The sequence below is a fragment of the Dipodomys spectabilis genome, unplaced genomic scaffold (genome assembly GCF_019054845.1).
Source record: "Dipodomys spectabilis isolate Male_0828 unplaced genomic scaffold, ASM1905484v1 ptg000125l, whole genome shotgun sequence".
In the NCBI taxonomy this organism is placed as follows: Eukaryota; Metazoa; Chordata; class Mammalia; order Rodentia; family Heteromyidae; genus Dipodomys; species Dipodomys spectabilis.
Window position 1 is genome coordinate 5508277 of NW_024870802.1, and position 18531 is coordinate 5526807.

Here is an 18531-nt window from a genome sequence, read left to right on the forward strand (position 1 = left end):
ATTACAGTAAATCAAGTAGAGTACATTTCTTGTGCTATTCCTTGTTTTCTGTTTTTGTTTTTCCCTCTCATCCCCACCCACAAGTTGTATAGTTGGGGTTTTTTTTTTTTTTTTTGGTTGTGGGTCTTGAACTCTGGGCTTGAGCACTGTCCCTCAGCTCTTCAGTTCAAGGCAAGCAAGCAGTCTACTACCACTTGAGCAACAGCGCCACTTCCAGTTTTCTGGTGGTTAATTGGAGATGAGTCTCATGGCCTTTCCTGCCCAGACTGGCTTTGAACTGCTATCCCCAGATCTTAGCCTCCTGAGTCCCTAGGATTATCGGTGTGAGCCACTGGCACCTGGCTGTTTAGTTCATTTTTAACATAGTATCACTGCTTTATTTTTTGTTCACCCCTTGTCTTCCCTCTGCCCCCCTTCCCTGCCTCCTTCCCTTCCAAAGATAGATAAGAAAACAACAAAGCCTCATTTCTATTTCCTGGAGTTCATTTTGATACATTTTATTTTTGCTGGTCATGGGGCTTGAACTCAGGGCCTGGGCTCTGTCCCTGAGCCACTCTGTGTTCAAGGCTAGTGCTCTACCACTTGAGCCACAGTGCCACTTCTAGCTTTTTCTGAGTTTATAAGGCTCTCACACCTTTTCTGTTGAGGCTGGCTTCAAGTTGTGATTCTAAGATCTTAGCCTCCCGAGTAATTAGGATTACAGGCATGAGCCACCAGCACTCATTTATATTCTTTTAGTATATATCTTAGCAGAATCTTTTGACTTTATTTTTTACAGTGCTAGTCTGTCCTGGAGTGAACATCTGCACTAAGTATCATTGCCCCATCAGTAACTCTGAGCAAATGCTCAGAACTGAGAGAACAGAAAGAATTCCAAAACTACAGTAAGTTAGTAGGCAGTATTTGTTGTTGCCAGTCCTGGGACTTGAACTCAGGACCTAAGCACTGTCCCTGAGGTGTTTTTTTCTTAAGGTTAAGTAAGGCTTGGACTAAGTAAGGCTAAGTAAGTATGACTACTTGAGCCCCACAGCCTTTTTTTTGGTGGTTAATTGGAGATAAGGGTCTCACTGAGACCATGGTGGCTCATGCCTGTAATCATAGCTACTCAGGAGGCTGAGATCTGAGGATCTCGGATCAAAGCCAGCCTAGGCAGGACAGACCTTGAGACTCATCTCCAAGGAACCACTCAGAAAACCGGAAGTGGTGCTATGTCTGAGTGCTAGCCTTGAGCTGAAGAACTCAGGAACAGCACCCAGGCCAAGAAGGTCTGATTTCTCTGCTTGGGCTGTCTTTGAACCACAATCCTCAGATCTCAGCTTCCTGAGTAACTAGGATTAGAAAGAAGCCACTGGCATCTGGCATAGGCAATATTTTAAAAGCTTATATTCAAGCTTTTTTAAATAATTTTTTTGGGGGGGTCCAGTCGTGGTGCCTGAACTCTGGGCCTGGGCGCTGTCCCTCAGCTCTTCAGCTCAAGGCTAGCACTCTACCACTTGAGCCACAGCGCCACTTCCGGCTCTTTTCTTTTTGCTTATGTGGTGCTGAGGAATCGAACCCAGAGCCTGAGGCATGCAAGGCAAGCGCTCTACCACTGAGCCACCTTCCCAGCCCTATTTTTAATAATTTATGACTGAAGAACAATAAAGCCAAGAAGTGAAATTGTTGCCCAGTACTTATCTTTGGAATTACAATACCTGTTTAAAAGAATCAGACAAGGGCTGATGATATAATTCACTGGTACAGTACTTGCTTAGCATGTGCAAGGCCCCTAGGTTTGATCCTCAACATCACACACACACACAAAGGAAATCAGACAGTCCACAAGAAAACCAGTTTTCTATTCGTATTGCTACATATGGGCCAAGAAAGTGGACACTGACTTTTAGAAAGGTAAGCACTCAACACTATCTAGGGCACTCAGTTTCCATATGGTGGCTACTATCAGGTTAGTCCTTTAAAAAAAAAAAAAAACACCCAAAACCTATCAAGAAAATAATAGATACTGGTGGGGATGTGGCCCAAAGGGAATGTTACCACACTGTTGGTGGGAGTGTAAACTTGTTCAACCACTCTGGAAAGCAGTATGGAGCTACCCTAGGACCCAGCAATCACTCAGGGCATCTATCCAACTGACCACAAACCAGACTACACTAAAGCCACCATCATGACCATGTTCACTGCAGCACAGTTTACCATAGCCAAGACATGAAATCAACCCAGATGCCCCCTCAGTGGACAAATGGATCAAGAAAATATGATACAATGGAATTCTATGCTTCCATCAGAAAGAATGACATCACCCCATTTGTAAGGAATGGGAAGACTTGAAAAAAATTATACTAAGCATAGAATGAAAGGGCTCAATAACTATGTGCGTATGATCATATAAATGAGGCTTATAAAAATGAGCACCAAGAAATGGCAAGTTGTTTTTCTTTAATGCTGTTTGTGGTTCTTTTTCTTCTTTTTTTATTTGGGTTATTCCCTTCCGTTGTGGTTTTTATTTCTGTACCCTTTGTCTTATAAGTTTATCTGATTTGGGGAGGGGAAAGGGAAGCTCAGAAACAGGGACAAAGGCTGAACCAACTCAGCAGTGAAACCTACTAGATACAATGTTGGAAATGAACTATGTAACTTTTTTTTGGTGGGGGGAGGGAAGATGGGAGGGGAAAATTGGGAGAGAATGAGGGGGTGACACTGTTCAAAAAGAAATGTACTCATTACCTGACTTATGTAACGAACTCCTCTGTACATCACCTTTACAATAAAACTTAAAAAGAACTTTAAATAAAATACCAAACAAATAATCACTAAGAACTGATGGTACTTCTCTTATGAAGTATTTATTTTAACGATTCTGCAGGAATCAAACGTGGACGCAGGAGTGGTGCCGCGGTCTGGTCCTAGCTATTCAGGACACTGGCAAGGGAATCACTTCAACTAAAAGGTAGCATCCCTGCTACCTCTATACTGTTTTGGTTAGGATGACTTCCATTTGCATCCAGGATTTTTGTGTGTGTGTGGAGAGGATACTAAAAAGAGGCAAAGTTTCAACTCTCTCTCTCTCACACACACACACACATATCACTGAAAGGCAAAACAACTTCTCAATAGATAGGAACCAGGAAGCATTACCGCCTCATTCCTTAATGCCTTTTAAAATCCCTTCTTAATTGTTAAATCAGGCATTGTCCTGGGGACTAGAAAAAGCACTTTCAATAAGATTTCTCACTTCTGTGCTAACCAGATACCTGTGCTACCTCAGAATCCTTTGCTAGTACTCCCTGGCACAGGGTGTATTCAACCTCTTGATGTATCCCCTTACGGGTGCTTTACTAGAAGAGTACTAAATGAGAACGCCCAGGCGTATTTTCAGCTTGTCAAAGAGATTTTCTAAAGTTAAAGAGATCAGATAATGAGAATGACGAATGTCTTTATGCCCTACCTGAAGCTATAGCAGGTACATTAGACCCCATGCAGCTAGGTTATATGGAATTTTAGTAGGAGCAGGAATTTGCCTAAATATTAGAATAGATATGGTAATTATAATTGTCATGAACTGGACTTCTGATACAGTATCAACATAGACATTTCAGAGACAGTTGCTCAAAGATGTGAATACTCAACAAATTTTTGTTTTTATGGAGGTGTTTAAAAAAACACCCCAGGTGTCTGTAGTCAGTTTTATCTCTTGTGGTTAACTTTTGTGTCTTCAAAGTTGATTTATCTTTTAGAAAATTAGCACTTCGTATCCATCACAGTCTACCCATGTCCTTGAAGAAAAACCCAAGGAAGGAGTAGTTTAGGGGACAGTAGGAATATGCATTGTAGGTTTGTAGCCCATCCTGTAACACAACAAAATGGTTCTGCAAGTTTGCCCCCAATTCCAGCCATGGGTCTAATGATGCTGATGAATGTCCTCAGATTAACAATATGGACCTTTGTACTGGCCTCACTTCCCATGCTTGCTAGCACCCTTTAAACTAAACTCAGGAAAATCAAAAGTAAGCAATTTCTATAGAACAACAGCTTACCTAAAAGTGTAATTAATCTTGAAAGTAGAAATAATTTACCTAGGGCACAGAAATGAGTTTGTTTTCTCCTGTTTTTAAGTTCCCAGTACCTGAAATGTAACAAGTTCTTTTTTTTTTTTTTTTGGGGGGGGGTCCAGTCGTGGAGCCTGAACTCTGGGCCTGGCACTGTCCCTCAGCTCTTCAGCTCAAGGCTAGTGCTCTACCACTTGAGCCACAGCGCCACTTCCAGCTTTTTTTCTTATTTTTGCTTATGTGGTGCTGAGGAATCGAACCCAGGGCCTCATGCATGCAAGGCAAGCGCTCTACCACTGAGCCACCTTCCCAGCCCGTGAAATGTAACAAGTTCTAATGCTGGGTTTCCAAATATATGCAGTTTCAAGGAACTTTTCCCACTCAAACAGCACAAGTAAGGCATGTGAAGAGGGCATGTGCATACATACCCACACACACATGCACACACACACACATACTGAGGGTGTGTGACTGCCCAGGGTAGAACATTTCCTAGACAGAAGCAGTGGATGCTATTAAAATGCTACTCAGAATAGTCTTAATATTAACACACAACTCAACTGGGCTGCTAGATATGGTTGTCTTTATTTTCTTTTTTCTTGTCCAGCCCTATCTAAACATAAAATAAAACTACAGGACTGAAATTAACAACCCATTAAAATCAGCAATAAGTTATGAAAATCATAAAGCTTTTTTTTTAAGTAATTAGGGTAGTTAAATTATTTAAAGTATACAAAGTCCAAACAGCTGAAGGTAAGGTCTCTGGGAAGGCTCCCCAGGATAAGGAAGAGGACCAGAAGGAAACCTTACAGTTTGAAAGACAAAGGGAACACATGACATCAAAGTGCAGGCTAGGAATCTCACGTAGAAGAAAAATAACGTTTCCAAAAATGTAAGAGCAACATTAGCACCTGCACGATGGGACTGTGGGGAAGGAGAGAGACTGCCGGTAGAAAATGGAAGCAGATCTTTACATTAAAATGAGACAAGTGCTGAACTCAACTATGTTATCTATGATAGCGTGTCTACTATGGAGATCAGATGTTAAAAGCTGGTAAAAGGTAATGATCCTAAAAGAAAACAAAAACAGCATTGACCTCTTTCTACCTAGCCCAGACCTCATTTTGTGCACTAAAAAGAGAGGTGTGAGGTGTTTTATCATTATCAAATGCTGCATCAAAATAGATGATTTTTTCCCCATGTGTTTTTCCACTATAAAAGACATCTATGTTTACTTATGGACAAGCTTTAAAAAGATGTCATTTTGGTTTTCAACACATATAAACAGTTATCAAAATCTCAAATAAAAATGCTGCTGTGGCTCAGACCTTGGCCTGCTAACCTGCGTGCACAACACTTCTGACCCACGCAGACACGGAGGCACGTGGAGCTTTTTCCTTCTGGCTCCCCAATCCACACTCATAGGCCTTTGTGTGACAGAGGCTGTCATGCACGGAACTGCCCCCATGCGGCCGAGGGGCGGCGGCTGGCGAGCTGGCGGTTGGGCGCCCTAGTGCTAACAATGCAGGATAAGGTTAGCTTGCTTAGCATGGAATCCAACAGAAAGCTGAGCTGCATGATGATCTCTCAAAAGGCTTCATGTAGTCTCTCCTTTTGTAGAGCATGAAATGATTTTTTTTTTTAATTTTAAAGAATTGATCATCCACAGGCTTTGTGATAAACTATCCCAGGCTGGAATTTTAATAGCTCTTTTAGCTATGCAAAAATAATGCCTGATTATCTCGTCCTTTCCTTACTATAGGTTTGATTTTGTTTCTAGGGCCATCACGTTCAGGAAGGGTTCATAACCACATCCTTCAATGTGTCTGCTCAGTACAATATGACCCAAGTAGAAAAGAAAGAGGATGGAAGCTGCACTGTCCTCTTAAATCAACTACAACTCAAGACAATTTCACACACATTTTCTGCTGCCATTAGAATCTGTGTTTTTTTTTTCCCCCAATATGAATGAATATTTGGAATATTTGTTCTGCTGGGGAGGCTCTACTCCACTTTTTGCTAGTAAGTATTTGCTTAAATACAGGTCTATTGACCCTTTTGTTCAAGTATAGTTTTGTGTAGTTCTAAAGGAGACTGCATCATGAACCCAGTTTAAGAGATTGGATTGGATTGGCCCAGTGAATATTTTGCCCTGCACTGTTACATCATGCTGGGTTCTAGGAAGTGAAGGAAAGTTTGACACTGGCACTGGAGTAACCCTCGTCACTCCCAATACTCTGCAGGCTGCTGTGGTCATCAATGTCACTGATGCTGGTGGTACTTATATTGTCCACTTCTCCATGGGAGAACTCTGTGCTTTCAACATCCACTTCAATTTCCTCTGCCAAAGGAAAGGAAAAGAACATGAATAATCCATATGTGCACCTTCAAAAGTTAAAAGGCAGGGGGAAGAAGCAGTTATCAAGTAAACATTATACAATAGGCTTATTATTAGTGATCTCTGGAGAATGGGGGAACTGAAGGTGAAGAAACAGGCCTGTTTTCCACAAAGGAGGATGTCTGTGTACAATGGTGGTCTTAATTTAGGCAGCAAGTTTACTAAAACCCTTTGACGCCGGTCCGTCTAGACCTCCCACTAAAAGCACTTGGCCTATTTGGAAATTAATACTTAATATTAAAAGATCCCAACCCAAGTGGTTTAACACATCTGTTTTGCATTAAACAAAAAAGCAGTTGTTGGTGCTGTTTATTAATCAAGGTTTCCTTAAAGTATGTGGAGTGGGGTGGGATGAGGGTGAAGAGAAAAAATTGAGAAACAGGCAAAGCATCTCCGAGGCCTTTGATAGTACCATTCTACAGACCCATCTGCAGTTTACCTTTTTTGGTGCTGGTACTGGGGCTTAAAGTTGGCCTGGGTGCTGTCTCTTAGTGTTTTTGTTTGTTTGTTTGGGTTTTTTTTGCTCAAGACTGGTACTCTCCCACTTGAGCCACAGATCCACGTTCAGCTTTTTGGTAGTTAATTGGAGATAAAGGTGTCATGAACTTGTCTGCCTGGTCTGGCTTTGAACCTCAACCCTCAGATTTTAGCCTCCTGGGTAGCTGGGATTACAGGTCTGAGCCACAGGTATCTGGATTAAAATTCTTTACTGTTCAGCAACTAAAATAAGCCAGTCAAATATATTTGCATTAAATATAGCTTGAAGCCTTTCCCCCTACATTTTTTTCTTTTTGCTGTACTAGAAACTGAACCCGAGTCTCTTGCATGCCAGGCAAACCCTCTGTCACTTTGCCACTAAGGTGGTGGTAGCTACAGATGGATAGAAAATAAAACTCAGACCCTTTCTCTTTTGGTTGACTTTTGTTTCTTAATTCTGCCAAAGACAAATGCTGTACGAGAGGCAAAAGAAGTGAAGGGTGTTGTATTCTCAGACAAAAATCACTATCACTGGTAAACAAGATATAACATCAGTGCATCTTTCTGACATACTGAATCCAGGGACACATGACCATTTCTGTGATACTTCTTGCCCAAATGTATACCGTCAGTCTAATGATTTGAAAACATGCAAAACAAAAAACAAAAAAATCCTCCAATCAAGGGGTACTGAATAAAACTGGGCCAGTGTTCTGCAAAAGAATTCTAGTGCTCTGGGGGACTCCACCCTAGGATCTTAGACCAGACAAAGGTTAGTAGTGGAATTTGAACTCATAATCAAGAGATTACTTATTAGTATTCTATCAGTGTTCACTTCTTGGCTTCAGTAACTACTATAAGAGAGAATGCTGGAGGGAGGATAGATAACTCAAGATTTTCCATGGAAAACTTGTAAAATAGAAAAATAAAGCCAAAATTCTGTAAGTTCACCAAGTTACTACTAGACAGTCTGATCAATAAAACCTAGAATGAGTTGGGCTTTCGTTTATTTTAGAGTGTGCTTGCCTAACAATTGTGAGGCCCTGAGTTTGATCCTCTCCCCCCCCCCAAAATAAACAAAACCCAGAATGTTACACTGGCTAAAAAGGCAGCCCACCTTCCCTAAATCCAGGCAGAGAAGAGAAACACTGCCTACCTCGCTCTGAATCAGAACGATCTGAAGAAATAGTTGATCCAATGCTGTCCATTCGTATTCGTTCCATCTCTTGAGGACCCTGCAGCTGTTCCAGTCTCCGCTTTAAAAATCTCTGTTCTCGTTCCAAGTTCTCAAGCTGGTGCTGGCTCTTCCTTTCAGCTTCTTCAAGTTTCTAAAACGACGAAATATTTACATTTGTGTGTAGTCCAATACAAACATTAAAACATTGCTACATAACATCTTAAAAGGGGTCTTTGGCAGAGAAACATGAATGAACACACATCTATACGTGTTTGTGTGTGTATATATATGCGTGTGTGTGTGTGTGCCTATGTATATAAAAACATAAAGAAGTTACATTTTAAATATCAAAAGTAGTTTCCTTTATTGTCTATGAATGCTACATTACTTGAGAAAAATAGAATTCTAAAAGTCTGTAAAGGAATCCCCACAAAGGGATAAGCACTCACTCTGCAGTGTGATGGAAAAATACTGAGGCACACAGCCAAATAAAGTCATGTCCACCAGAGGGCACAATTGCCTTCCTTCTGGGTATAAGGAAGCGAATTGTTATTTTCCTAGTGTTCTCAACTCTTCAACTGGCCATTGTCACAACAACCAGGTTATGTTACTCCCATATTAGCTGGCCAGTTTCCAGAAAGATTCTTCTTGAGGTCAATTATTAAAGAGAGCATGGTAAGCTAGCTGATGTATGTAAATAGGAATCATTGCTAATAATTAAACCCAGGCCCTGAGAAGCATATGCCAATGCACAAAGTAGACATTCTCACCTTGATGTGTGCTTTGGCTTTGTTGAGCAAACCAAGTGTTGTGTGCCTGGTGCAGTCTGGTCCTAATGGAATCAGAACTTTTAAGCGTTCTAAACATAGGCGCAGATGAGCTCGTCTAAGAAAGACAAAAAGGCAAACAAAACAAAACAAAACAAAAAACTTAGCATAGTCCAGACACTCTACTAGAAACACTGAACCTATGGTAAAGACAATTCAGAATTTGGAGTAATTTACCTTATAATCATGTTATACCTCTAATTCTTCAAAGTCTCTACAAGTATAGGGGTACCTGCATTTCTGTTGTACTCTGTAGACACCAGTCATACTATAATCCCAATGGTAATCTCTCTGGGGGTTGCTTTATTTTTTAAGCTACCCCATACACTCTCCAATGTATTAATATGTACATATAAAAACATACTGGAGCTAGGCATCAATGGCTCATACCTGTAATCCTAGGTACTTGGGAGGCTAAGATCTACAGATCATGATTTGAAGCCAGCCCAGGCAGAAAGTCCGTGAGAAGCTTATCTATGATTAACCAGCAAAAATCTATAAATGGAGCTGTGGGACAAGAGGTAGAGTAGTAGCTTTGAGCAAAATGTCCCAAGGACATTGCCCAGGCCTTGAGTTTAGACTCCAAGAATGGTATGTGCACACATGCACACACAGGAGCAATTGTAATCAATTTTGAATGCCTAAAACCACAAGCTAGAGTACAAGTTTCACAGCTATGGTGCTCCAAGGAGGTATAAAAGTCTCAAAAGTTTGTACTACTCCCTTTCCTCTCTTCTTTTCTCCCTTCCTCTTCTCTCTCTCACACACACATTCCTTCTTCTCTTTACTATATATACCTATTAGGTCAAACTGTATGTACTTCCCCATCCACAACCATTTCTCATTTTATACAAAGGGCAATTTGAGCCAGGCGCCAGTGGCTCATGCCTGTAATCCTAGCTACTCAGGAGGCTGAGATCTGAAGATCACAGATCAAAGCCAGCCCAGGCAGCAAAATCCATGAGACTCTTATTTCCAACTAACCACCAGAAAAACCAGACGTGGTGCTGTGGCTCAAAGTGGTGGAGAGCTAACCTTGAGCAAAAAAACTCAGGGTCAGCACCCAGGCAAAGTTCAAGTCCCACAACCACTACCACCACCATATATATGTATGTATGTATGTGTGTGTATATACATATACACATATCTCCTGTGGTTAAGTCTAGCCAGTAAAACAACAGCCCATAAAATACTCTCCAGTTCATTAATTTTTATTTTTCTCTCTCTCAACTAGCTTCCACTTTTGTACCCAAGGGAAACAGGTGACAGAATCCTCTCACTAAACATCATAGTATTCTCTGGTCCACCGGATTCACCTTCCCTGAACCAGGAACCATGAGCATGGAATTGAGAGCATTCTGGTGTATACGTTTATCCTAAAGCAATACCAGATGCCATCTTTGGGTCTGTGTTTCATAACACCGAGCATCATCCATCAGATAAACAGAGTATCTGAAAATAGAGTACATACATGTCAGGTACCCTTAACTCCCTAAACAACCATAACCAAACTTTTAGCAACTGTCCCCACTGCTTCGGGAACAAATACATCTTTTGTGTTCTCCTCCAAGAGAACAAAACAGTTTCAAGAACTCACCAAACTATGCTTTTCCTGTGTTAATACCACAGGAAAAACATGCCAAGTGAAAATGTCAAATGCTAGCAATTTCAAAGAGGGTAGGAGACAGTGGTAGGCAGCCAGTTGCACCACTGATAAGCAAGGATGATGACAAGTCATGAGGTCAGAGGTCTGGCTGATGAACTGTCCCCAATCTTGTAGCACCTACAGTCCAGTTAGTCAAGGGTCCATGAGAACTGCCACTCCAAATGATGTCTACTGAGCAATCACTTCAGGTCTAATGCTTGGCTTCAGGCTGAAACCTGCCAAACTTGTTGCGGCTACAACAATGTTTTCATTTTCTCTACAAGGTGCATCAATGGATTTCCCATTAATGACATACAATAATTTTAAAGTCACTCTATTTCTCTGCTATGGGACCTAAAATCTCTTAAGACGGGAAATGCCACAGGAGCAGGTTGATCTTTCTGTGACAGGCAAAAACAAAAACAGAAAAATCTCATGCAAAATAAAAAGTACCTTTGAATCCCTCCTTAGGAGGACTGTCACACTGCCTGACAACCGCACTAGTAGGCTAATGACTAGAAGGCGAGAGAAACTGCGGGTTCTCTTGCCAATACCCAGAGGCTCCACTCTGAATTTAAACTCCTACAAATGTTAACAGAGCAACTAGTAAAATTCACAAGGAGCATGTTGTAAGAATTTTTTTAAAATTACTTAACTCCAGAAATTTGGTACATAGTAGAATTATCTTTCACATTTTAGTCTTAAGAAACGTGAAACCGATTCCTTACTATAATTCCACATTAAGAACAAAAAGAGTGAGATGATTTTCTGTTTTGTGAGACTAAAACCTACCCTAAAAATAATGTAGGGCTGGTAAGGTAGCTCAGTGGTGCATCATGTTTGCTTAATATGCACAAGACCACAAGTTGGATCCTCAGCACTAAAAAAGAACAAACAAACTGCAGGGTGCAGACCAAAAACAAAAACAAACCCTAACATCATATTAATATGTCTTTTTCCGCTCTTTTAAAGAATCTGGCCTGGCATGGTGGTGACACACACCTGTTCCAGAGGATTGCGGTTCAAGGTCAGCCCAGGCAAAAAGGTAGTCAGTAAACTGGGCATGGTGGTATGTTTCATAATCCTAGCTACACAGAAGCATATGTAGGAGAGTTGCAGTCAAGAGGCTAGACCTGGGCAAAAAAGTGAAACCAAATCTCAAAAGTAATGGAAGGACTGGAGGCCTGGATCAAATGATAGTGTCTGTCTAGCAAACCTGAGGCCCCGAGTTCAAAATCTATTCATGCCTCCCCCTAACATTCAGTTGTGCTTATTACATGACTTTTGTGTTCTCAGCCTGGTTGGGAAAGGTGAAAAGGTGAAAACTTTAATAAGAGCTTATAAACCAAAACTTGGCACGATAGTAACAAGCGTTTAATCCCAGCATTACAGAGGTTAAGGCAGGGTGAGCAAGAATTTGACGTCAGTCTGGAGTATATAATGTGTTCGAGGCCAGTCTTAGCTATATAGTAAGCCTCTGTCTCAAAAAATAAAAGTAAGTAAAATAAAAAGGTTAGAATCCAGACTGCAGAACAAAGCCTTCTCTTTTCTTTCATGATGTCCATACTGAAGTGAGTCATGCAGATATCAAGGATGATGGAATCTGAATAAATGCAGAGATTGTTAGTAGAGAAGGCAGACTTGTAAAAGAAGCTACAGCTTTTCTTTGGATGGAAGGATACTGAATTTGTCTACAAAGGAGCAAGGATTCCCAGGTAACTGAAAGAGGATGGAAAGGACCTAAATTTGTAGAATGGGACCAAATATAAAATCTAAGATTAAAAATATCTAAGGCTGGGAAGGTAGCTCAGGGGTAAAAGTGTTTGCCTTGCATGCGTGAGGCCCCGGGTTCGATTCCTCGGCACCACATAAGCAGAAGTGATAGCCTTGAGCTGAATTGTTGAGGGGCAACACCCAGGCCCGGAGTTCACGTTCCATGACCAACAACCAACAAAACAACTGATTTATAAACCTAAGACTAAATTCAAAATTTCATTCAAGAGCCAATAATGAAACTGGCATTCTATAAGGAAATATCAACTATGCTTAATAGCCTGGGGATCATGGAGATATATCTGGGGATTGCCAATAAATCATGTATATTTATTAAGTAATAAATCACGGACTAGTCAGACCAAGAGGTGAGGTTTAATGTCTGAATGAACAGGAAAGGCAGAAGTCCCTCTTCTATTTTTTTTTAGGCTACTACCAGTCAGGTAATTACAAAGCATCTGTGAGACGCCTTGTCTCACAAATGCCAGCTTTGCATTATTCTCAGGGTAGGTTTTAGCCAGGCTACCTGCTTTCTAAGGACAGCACCGCAACATGGACAGTGGTAGGAAGGGCAAGTGGGGGGAGGGGGTTGGCTCTCCTGTGGGAGCTAAATGCGATCTCCTCCAGTTTTTGCCCTGACAAATAAGCAGATATTTGGAGAGGAGAATAATAGCGGGTCGGTGGCAGTTGAAGGGCAGCAGCTGGCCCAGCGAGAGCCACACTTCCCAGGCTTCCCTTCAATGACTGTGTTTCCACATGTGATTCCACTCCACACAGGGGAAATGTACCCTTCCACAAGCCATGGGTATCCCGTGACTATAAACTGGAGAGCATTACATTCTCCTCGATGAATGTACTTTCTCTTGATTGTGTCAATAGCTGGAAGAAGGGACAAATGGCAAATTCATCCCCACTGTGCTGCCGCTCCCTCCTCTTTCTCCCATAGGCTCCTTGTTGGAAACCAGATTGCAAGCTCAGCCACAAGTGACCTAGAAAGGTGTATGTTTTGATGCCATCTGGTCTTTTCTTTTTCTGGCCTTTATTCTCATGTGATTGGTGGCTTGGGCACAACCTGTAAGGAGTTGCCAAACCCAGGGGCTTTAAGACTTTGGGAAAGGAAAGAAGAAGAGACAGGCATGCAGAAGAAGGTTGGTTCAATTTAAAAATCCTTATTCACTGAGGAAAAAATATACAAGCAGTCTAACATTGCAGAATTTATGGAACTACAGCTAATGGAAAATGATCAAAAAGAAAAGTTTAGATTTCTAGTTAGCGGTTATGTAACTTATTTAACAGGTATACTCCTAAACACAGGGAAAACCCCACAGAAACAACACTGTTACATCTTTCCTGAATAAGCATGGGGAAGGCAACGCAAAGTTAGGGTTGGACACTGCAGCTAGGAAATGAGCTGGTGGAAAACCCCTGCCTCCTTGCTAGGAGGGGGACGAGGCTAAAGCATGCAAAGACTACCGCGGGTTTCTAGTTCCAAAAATACTTGGAACTCTGCTTTAAAATGAGGTTTAAAGGAGCTCACTGGAGGACAGGGCAATTCCCAACCACCTGTTAGGAAGAAAGAGCCTATCAAAACTGCCCACACCCACAAAGCAGGCAAACAAACCCCTTATGGGAAAAAAGAACAATTAGCATGTGTTTGGCTTTTATTTTGGTAGACTGGGATCATTTTTCCCTGAAGGAACCCGTGTTGCTTTTGCGTTCAAAGTCTGTAAACTTTACTGCCAAAGCGCCATATCACAGAAAATAATGGGAAATGATTTTGCTATAAAATGAGGTATTCTAAAGCACAGTTATATCAATTACTAGAAGCATACCATTATAGGAGAGGAAAAATATTCGCTTTCAGAAAAAAAAAAGTTCCAAGAATCTTACCACCGACCATGTTTTTCATTGCTTGTTTTTCAAGTCCTCTCTGGAAACACTAATCCCCCTGCCCAACAATAAGAAATCTAACCCTGCCAGGACCCACAAACCATCCATTGGCTGTGGCTGTTAGAGGCCCAGTCCTTTCTTGGAACTTGCTTGTCTTTCATTCCTCCACTACAGGATAGCAAGACTTTGCCAAGTAACTAAATCAAAATGGAAAACAAGTCAAATGATAGGGACAGTGCTTGTATTTTCCTCTTCGCTGAAAGTTACGCAAGGGGCTCTGAGTCCTTTATGAGCCACATTCTTCAAAGCTGCAATGGCTTGTGGCCAGATTTCTGAAATGCTCTCTCTCTCTCTCTTTTGCTCAAAACAGCAGCTAGCTGCTTCTCCTACACTGTCTATACCAGCTTCCTCTAAAGTATAGTATGTTGAGAATCTCTAAGACACACACACACACACACACCATCTGCCTACTTGCATGAACATATTTAAAGTGGATGCAGATGAGCTGAGCACACTTCTGAACTTTACTCAGAAGACACACATGATCCGTGTATGCTGTTTACAAAGTATGGAGGCTGACAAGCCACTCCTTAAAATAACACTTGATAATTATATGTTTCACACACGACTTACACATTATCTACTTCACAGAAAATAAACAGAATATTAATTCCCAGGTAGTAAGTTAGTAAATGGCATCCATCTCCCTAGCCAGACTTGACTGTGGTGGTCATGGGATTCCATACAGAAGTAAAAGTAGAATAGTTGGAACCTCCTCTCTCACTTTTCAAAAAGAAGCTATTTCTGCTTAATAACCTTAATAGGTATCTTGTAGAATAAGCAAATAGGAATATCACCATGTTTACAATGAAGTTGCAAATTACACAGTATGATATATACTACCTCATAGTGCAAATTAGTTATACTGTCAACCTCAGAAAGATCTATATACAAATAAGAATGAAAATCAGTTGCTACACATGTTTTTCTTGGAAGGCTGAGTATGTGGCTGGGGCTGGAGCTGAGGCCTCACACCTGCTAGGCAGACACCTGAGCACTTGCGCCACCGCAGCCCTTTTATTGCCTGGATTATTTTCCATGCACTGGGCTAGCCTCAGATGGAGATCCTCCATGGCCTACATACCAGTTGAGATGTGGTCTCTCTCACTAACTTTTTGTCTGGGCTGACCTTGAATCATTTCAGCCATGTTTCCAGCTCTTGGGAGCATTTGGGGGTTTTGTTTTTTTAATTTCTGATTCCTACTTCCTGTGTGAGGAAACATTTCTCTTCCTTCTCCACTTCTTACTTTAACCTTGTCTCACACTCAATTTCCTGCTAAACCTTTAAAATGAAATAAAATAAAATAAAGACAACCATGTTTGTTTGTTTTTTTGACAAAGTCGAGGCCGCTCTAAGGGCAGAGAATGTTCCCCTAGGGTACTCAACACTGAGCGGCTAGCATTCGAAGCTATAATGTAAAATATGGCCCCTCTCTTAAAAAGCATCATTTTCCCAAAACACGTGGGAGAAAATACTTTAATGTGAAAATAAGCACACATAATAGGCTTTTAAATTTAAAAACTTGAAGTAAACTTCATTTCATACCACATCTGGGGACCTCCAGAAATCTATGTTCCAATGCTGCAGTGAAATGGCTACAAATCACCAGTCGAGTTTTGGACTTCAGAACATTTCTGGCTCATGGCTGAGATTATAGCGCAAATATTTAGAGAAGGGAGAAGAAGGGAGCAGAGCGAGGAGGTGTGAGGCAGGAGAGCGGTGCGAGGGGGAAAGAGATGGTACATTTTTTCCAGTCCACAGCGAAACTGTAATTTCCTCCTCGAGACCTTTCTTTTCATATTCCTTCTTCAGGTAATTAACATTTGACTTTTATATTAACCATATTGTATTTTAATTGAGATCAAATACACACTTTCAATCATTTCCACATTTCTAATAGTAAATGAATGGCTGGTATACAGTACAGAGAAAAGATAGAACAATTTCTAGTGGATGTTTCTGGAATACTCTTAACTAACCAAAGATAAGGCAACAAACATTCAGCATAATCAGGTCAGCATTTGTGGGAGATCTCACACATGGCTCATGAACACCAGAACTTGAAACACCTGTGTTATTTCGGGAGCCTCTGAGGTCACTAATGAATAGTAAAGTGCACCTACCCGAGAGAGAGGGGCAGTCTTAACCTAAGTCCTGATTCTAACTCACATTTCTTCTACGGTGAAGCAGAGGGCTTAGGAACTATAGAATTATGCCAGAATGACTTTAGCAAAGCATTTACAGGGACCAGGACAATAATGCTAAATGAAATGGAGAGTTGTTGTTTTTTAATCCAGTTTTCTATCACCAATGTCAACTTTCTGACCTTATTAATAGGCCTCCTAAAAAGTGAGAAATTTGAACTAAATTCCAGTTTGGCCTCTGTTCCAGCTGTTGTTCAAGTCGTGGTGCCAATATCAAGTATAATGCCAGGAAGACAATCACTAAGGAGAAAATAGGAAAGAAATGGCTAAGAAAACCCAGTATGAATGGAAACCTAAAAACTCTACAATGCAAGGAAGAAGAGACACGAAGCCACTTTTTATCTCATCTTTACATGAGAAGCTAGCATTTGCATGGGTTTACAAGACCCCCACCTGCTGATGAGTGGAAGACAGTGCAGAGCACAATTATTTTGATTTGCATTCATCTCTAAGGAAAACTTGACTTCTCTTCCTTCCTCTTTTTTCTAAGATTGTTATGTAGTCCAGGCTGGCCTGACACTTTGTGCTCTTCTGCCTCTATTTCCAAAGTGTTAGAATTACAGGTGTGTACTACCAACCCACCCTCAAGTCTTCACTTTTGCCAGCTTAAAAAAAATAAAGCCCATGTTCTTCACTGGAGCTACTACGGGTACCTCCAAAATGCCTCAACAGAAATTGTTTATTTTATGTCCATTCTATGAAAATTTAGTTTCTACACATTTATTCCCCCTGCCCTTATCTGTTGATAGGATTCGGTCCCCCCCCCCCCCCCACCCCCTGCCCGGCACCCTGCTGCGCCCCCCCCCAACCAAAACCAATCTAGATCGATCATTCATTCATTCATTCAACATACTTCTTCTTCTATCACACAAGAACTTTCTGTATTCCAAGTTTCAAAGTCTGGGAAATAGGGCTACATCACTGGAGAAAACAGTGGCAATTTGTTCTAAATACAAAATAGCTTATTTTCTTTTGGCAACTCTCCAGGGCTTTGGGTGGAGAGAAGGCTACTCCTCTCTGGAGAGAGCGGGCTCTGAATCTGGACTACCATCAAAACATAGCTGTGGGTGGGAGAGATTTTTTTAAAATTATTTATCTTTCACATCAGTTTGGAAACAGATTTTTTTTTTTTAATCTTGCCTTCGAACCCTTTCTACTGTTTGGCCTTTTGTTGGTGTTCACCCCATCCTGGCAGCCCTCACTGGCCAATTTAATGGTACCAAGGGGCTGAGAAGTATTCTGTCCAAAGGAAAAAGCATTCTCTCACAGGGAGCGGGGAGGCAATCTGCAACCACAACAGTAGCTACTTGTTAATTTTCTATTTGAAACCCAGTGATGTCAATAGCACTGTACCCCGCCAGCCACCATGGGGTAAAGTACATTTTGAAACCAAAACAAACTTCGTACGTGCTGGCAAGTCAGATACCAGACACAGTGACAACGCGCTGTAAAACACAACCCCAGTTTTATTAGGAGACACTGCACATAAGAAGCAAGTCTGTTCTACAGAAGCTTAAGTTGCTCCCTGTGGGATTGCTTTATTAAATCAAATTATTGTCCAGGATGACGGAGAGAAATGAAGAAATAGTTACCGATCTCTAATAAAATGGCAACCTCACATTGCACAAACAGCCTGCTTCGAAGAATTCTTTGTAATGGAACTGTTCAGTTATGTATGTTTTACTACTTTTGGAGCTGTTCATTTAGAAGGATAAAATGAAAATAATCAAGGCTGTCTTTACACATGGTCCCACTAATCAGATGTGATCTTATCGTTTAGGAGGAAAGATATCTTTCCTAACAGGAACATGAGTATTGGGGGTCTAAGAATTAATGGATCCTTAGAAGCTTTCCTGCGAGGACTTTCCTGTGAGGCCTGACTTCAAACTGCAATCCTCAGATCTCAGCCTCCTGAGTTAGCTAAGTGTACAGGCATGAGCCACCAGCGCCCAACTAAGACCCAATATTTATTTAGTATTTCCATCTAAAAACACCAGTATTTCTTAAACTTTGAAAGCAGGCAGACCACGTTC

The 18531-nt window shown here is 41.2% G+C and overlaps 1 protein-coding gene across 2 annotated transcripts in view; it reads right to left on the reverse strand.

The window, feature by feature from the left end:
* Window positions 1-5149: 5149 nt before the first annotated feature.
* Window positions 5150-18531, reverse strand: part of Mxi1 (MAX interactor 1, dimerization protein) — a 61882-nt gene continuing 48500 nt past the window's right edge. For both annotated transcript variants that reach the window (XM_042689381.1, XM_042689382.1), the window contains exons 4-6: window positions 8869-8983; window positions 8078-8249; window positions 5150-6387 (exon numbers count right to left, since the gene is read on the reverse strand). In XM_042689381.1, coding sequence (XP_042545315.1) covers window positions 6224-6387; window positions 8078-8249; window positions 8869-8983 — 451 coding nt within the window. In that variant the 3' untranslated portion in view covers window positions 5150-6223. The remainder of the gene's footprint in view (window positions 6388-8077; window positions 8250-8868; window positions 8984-18531) is intronic.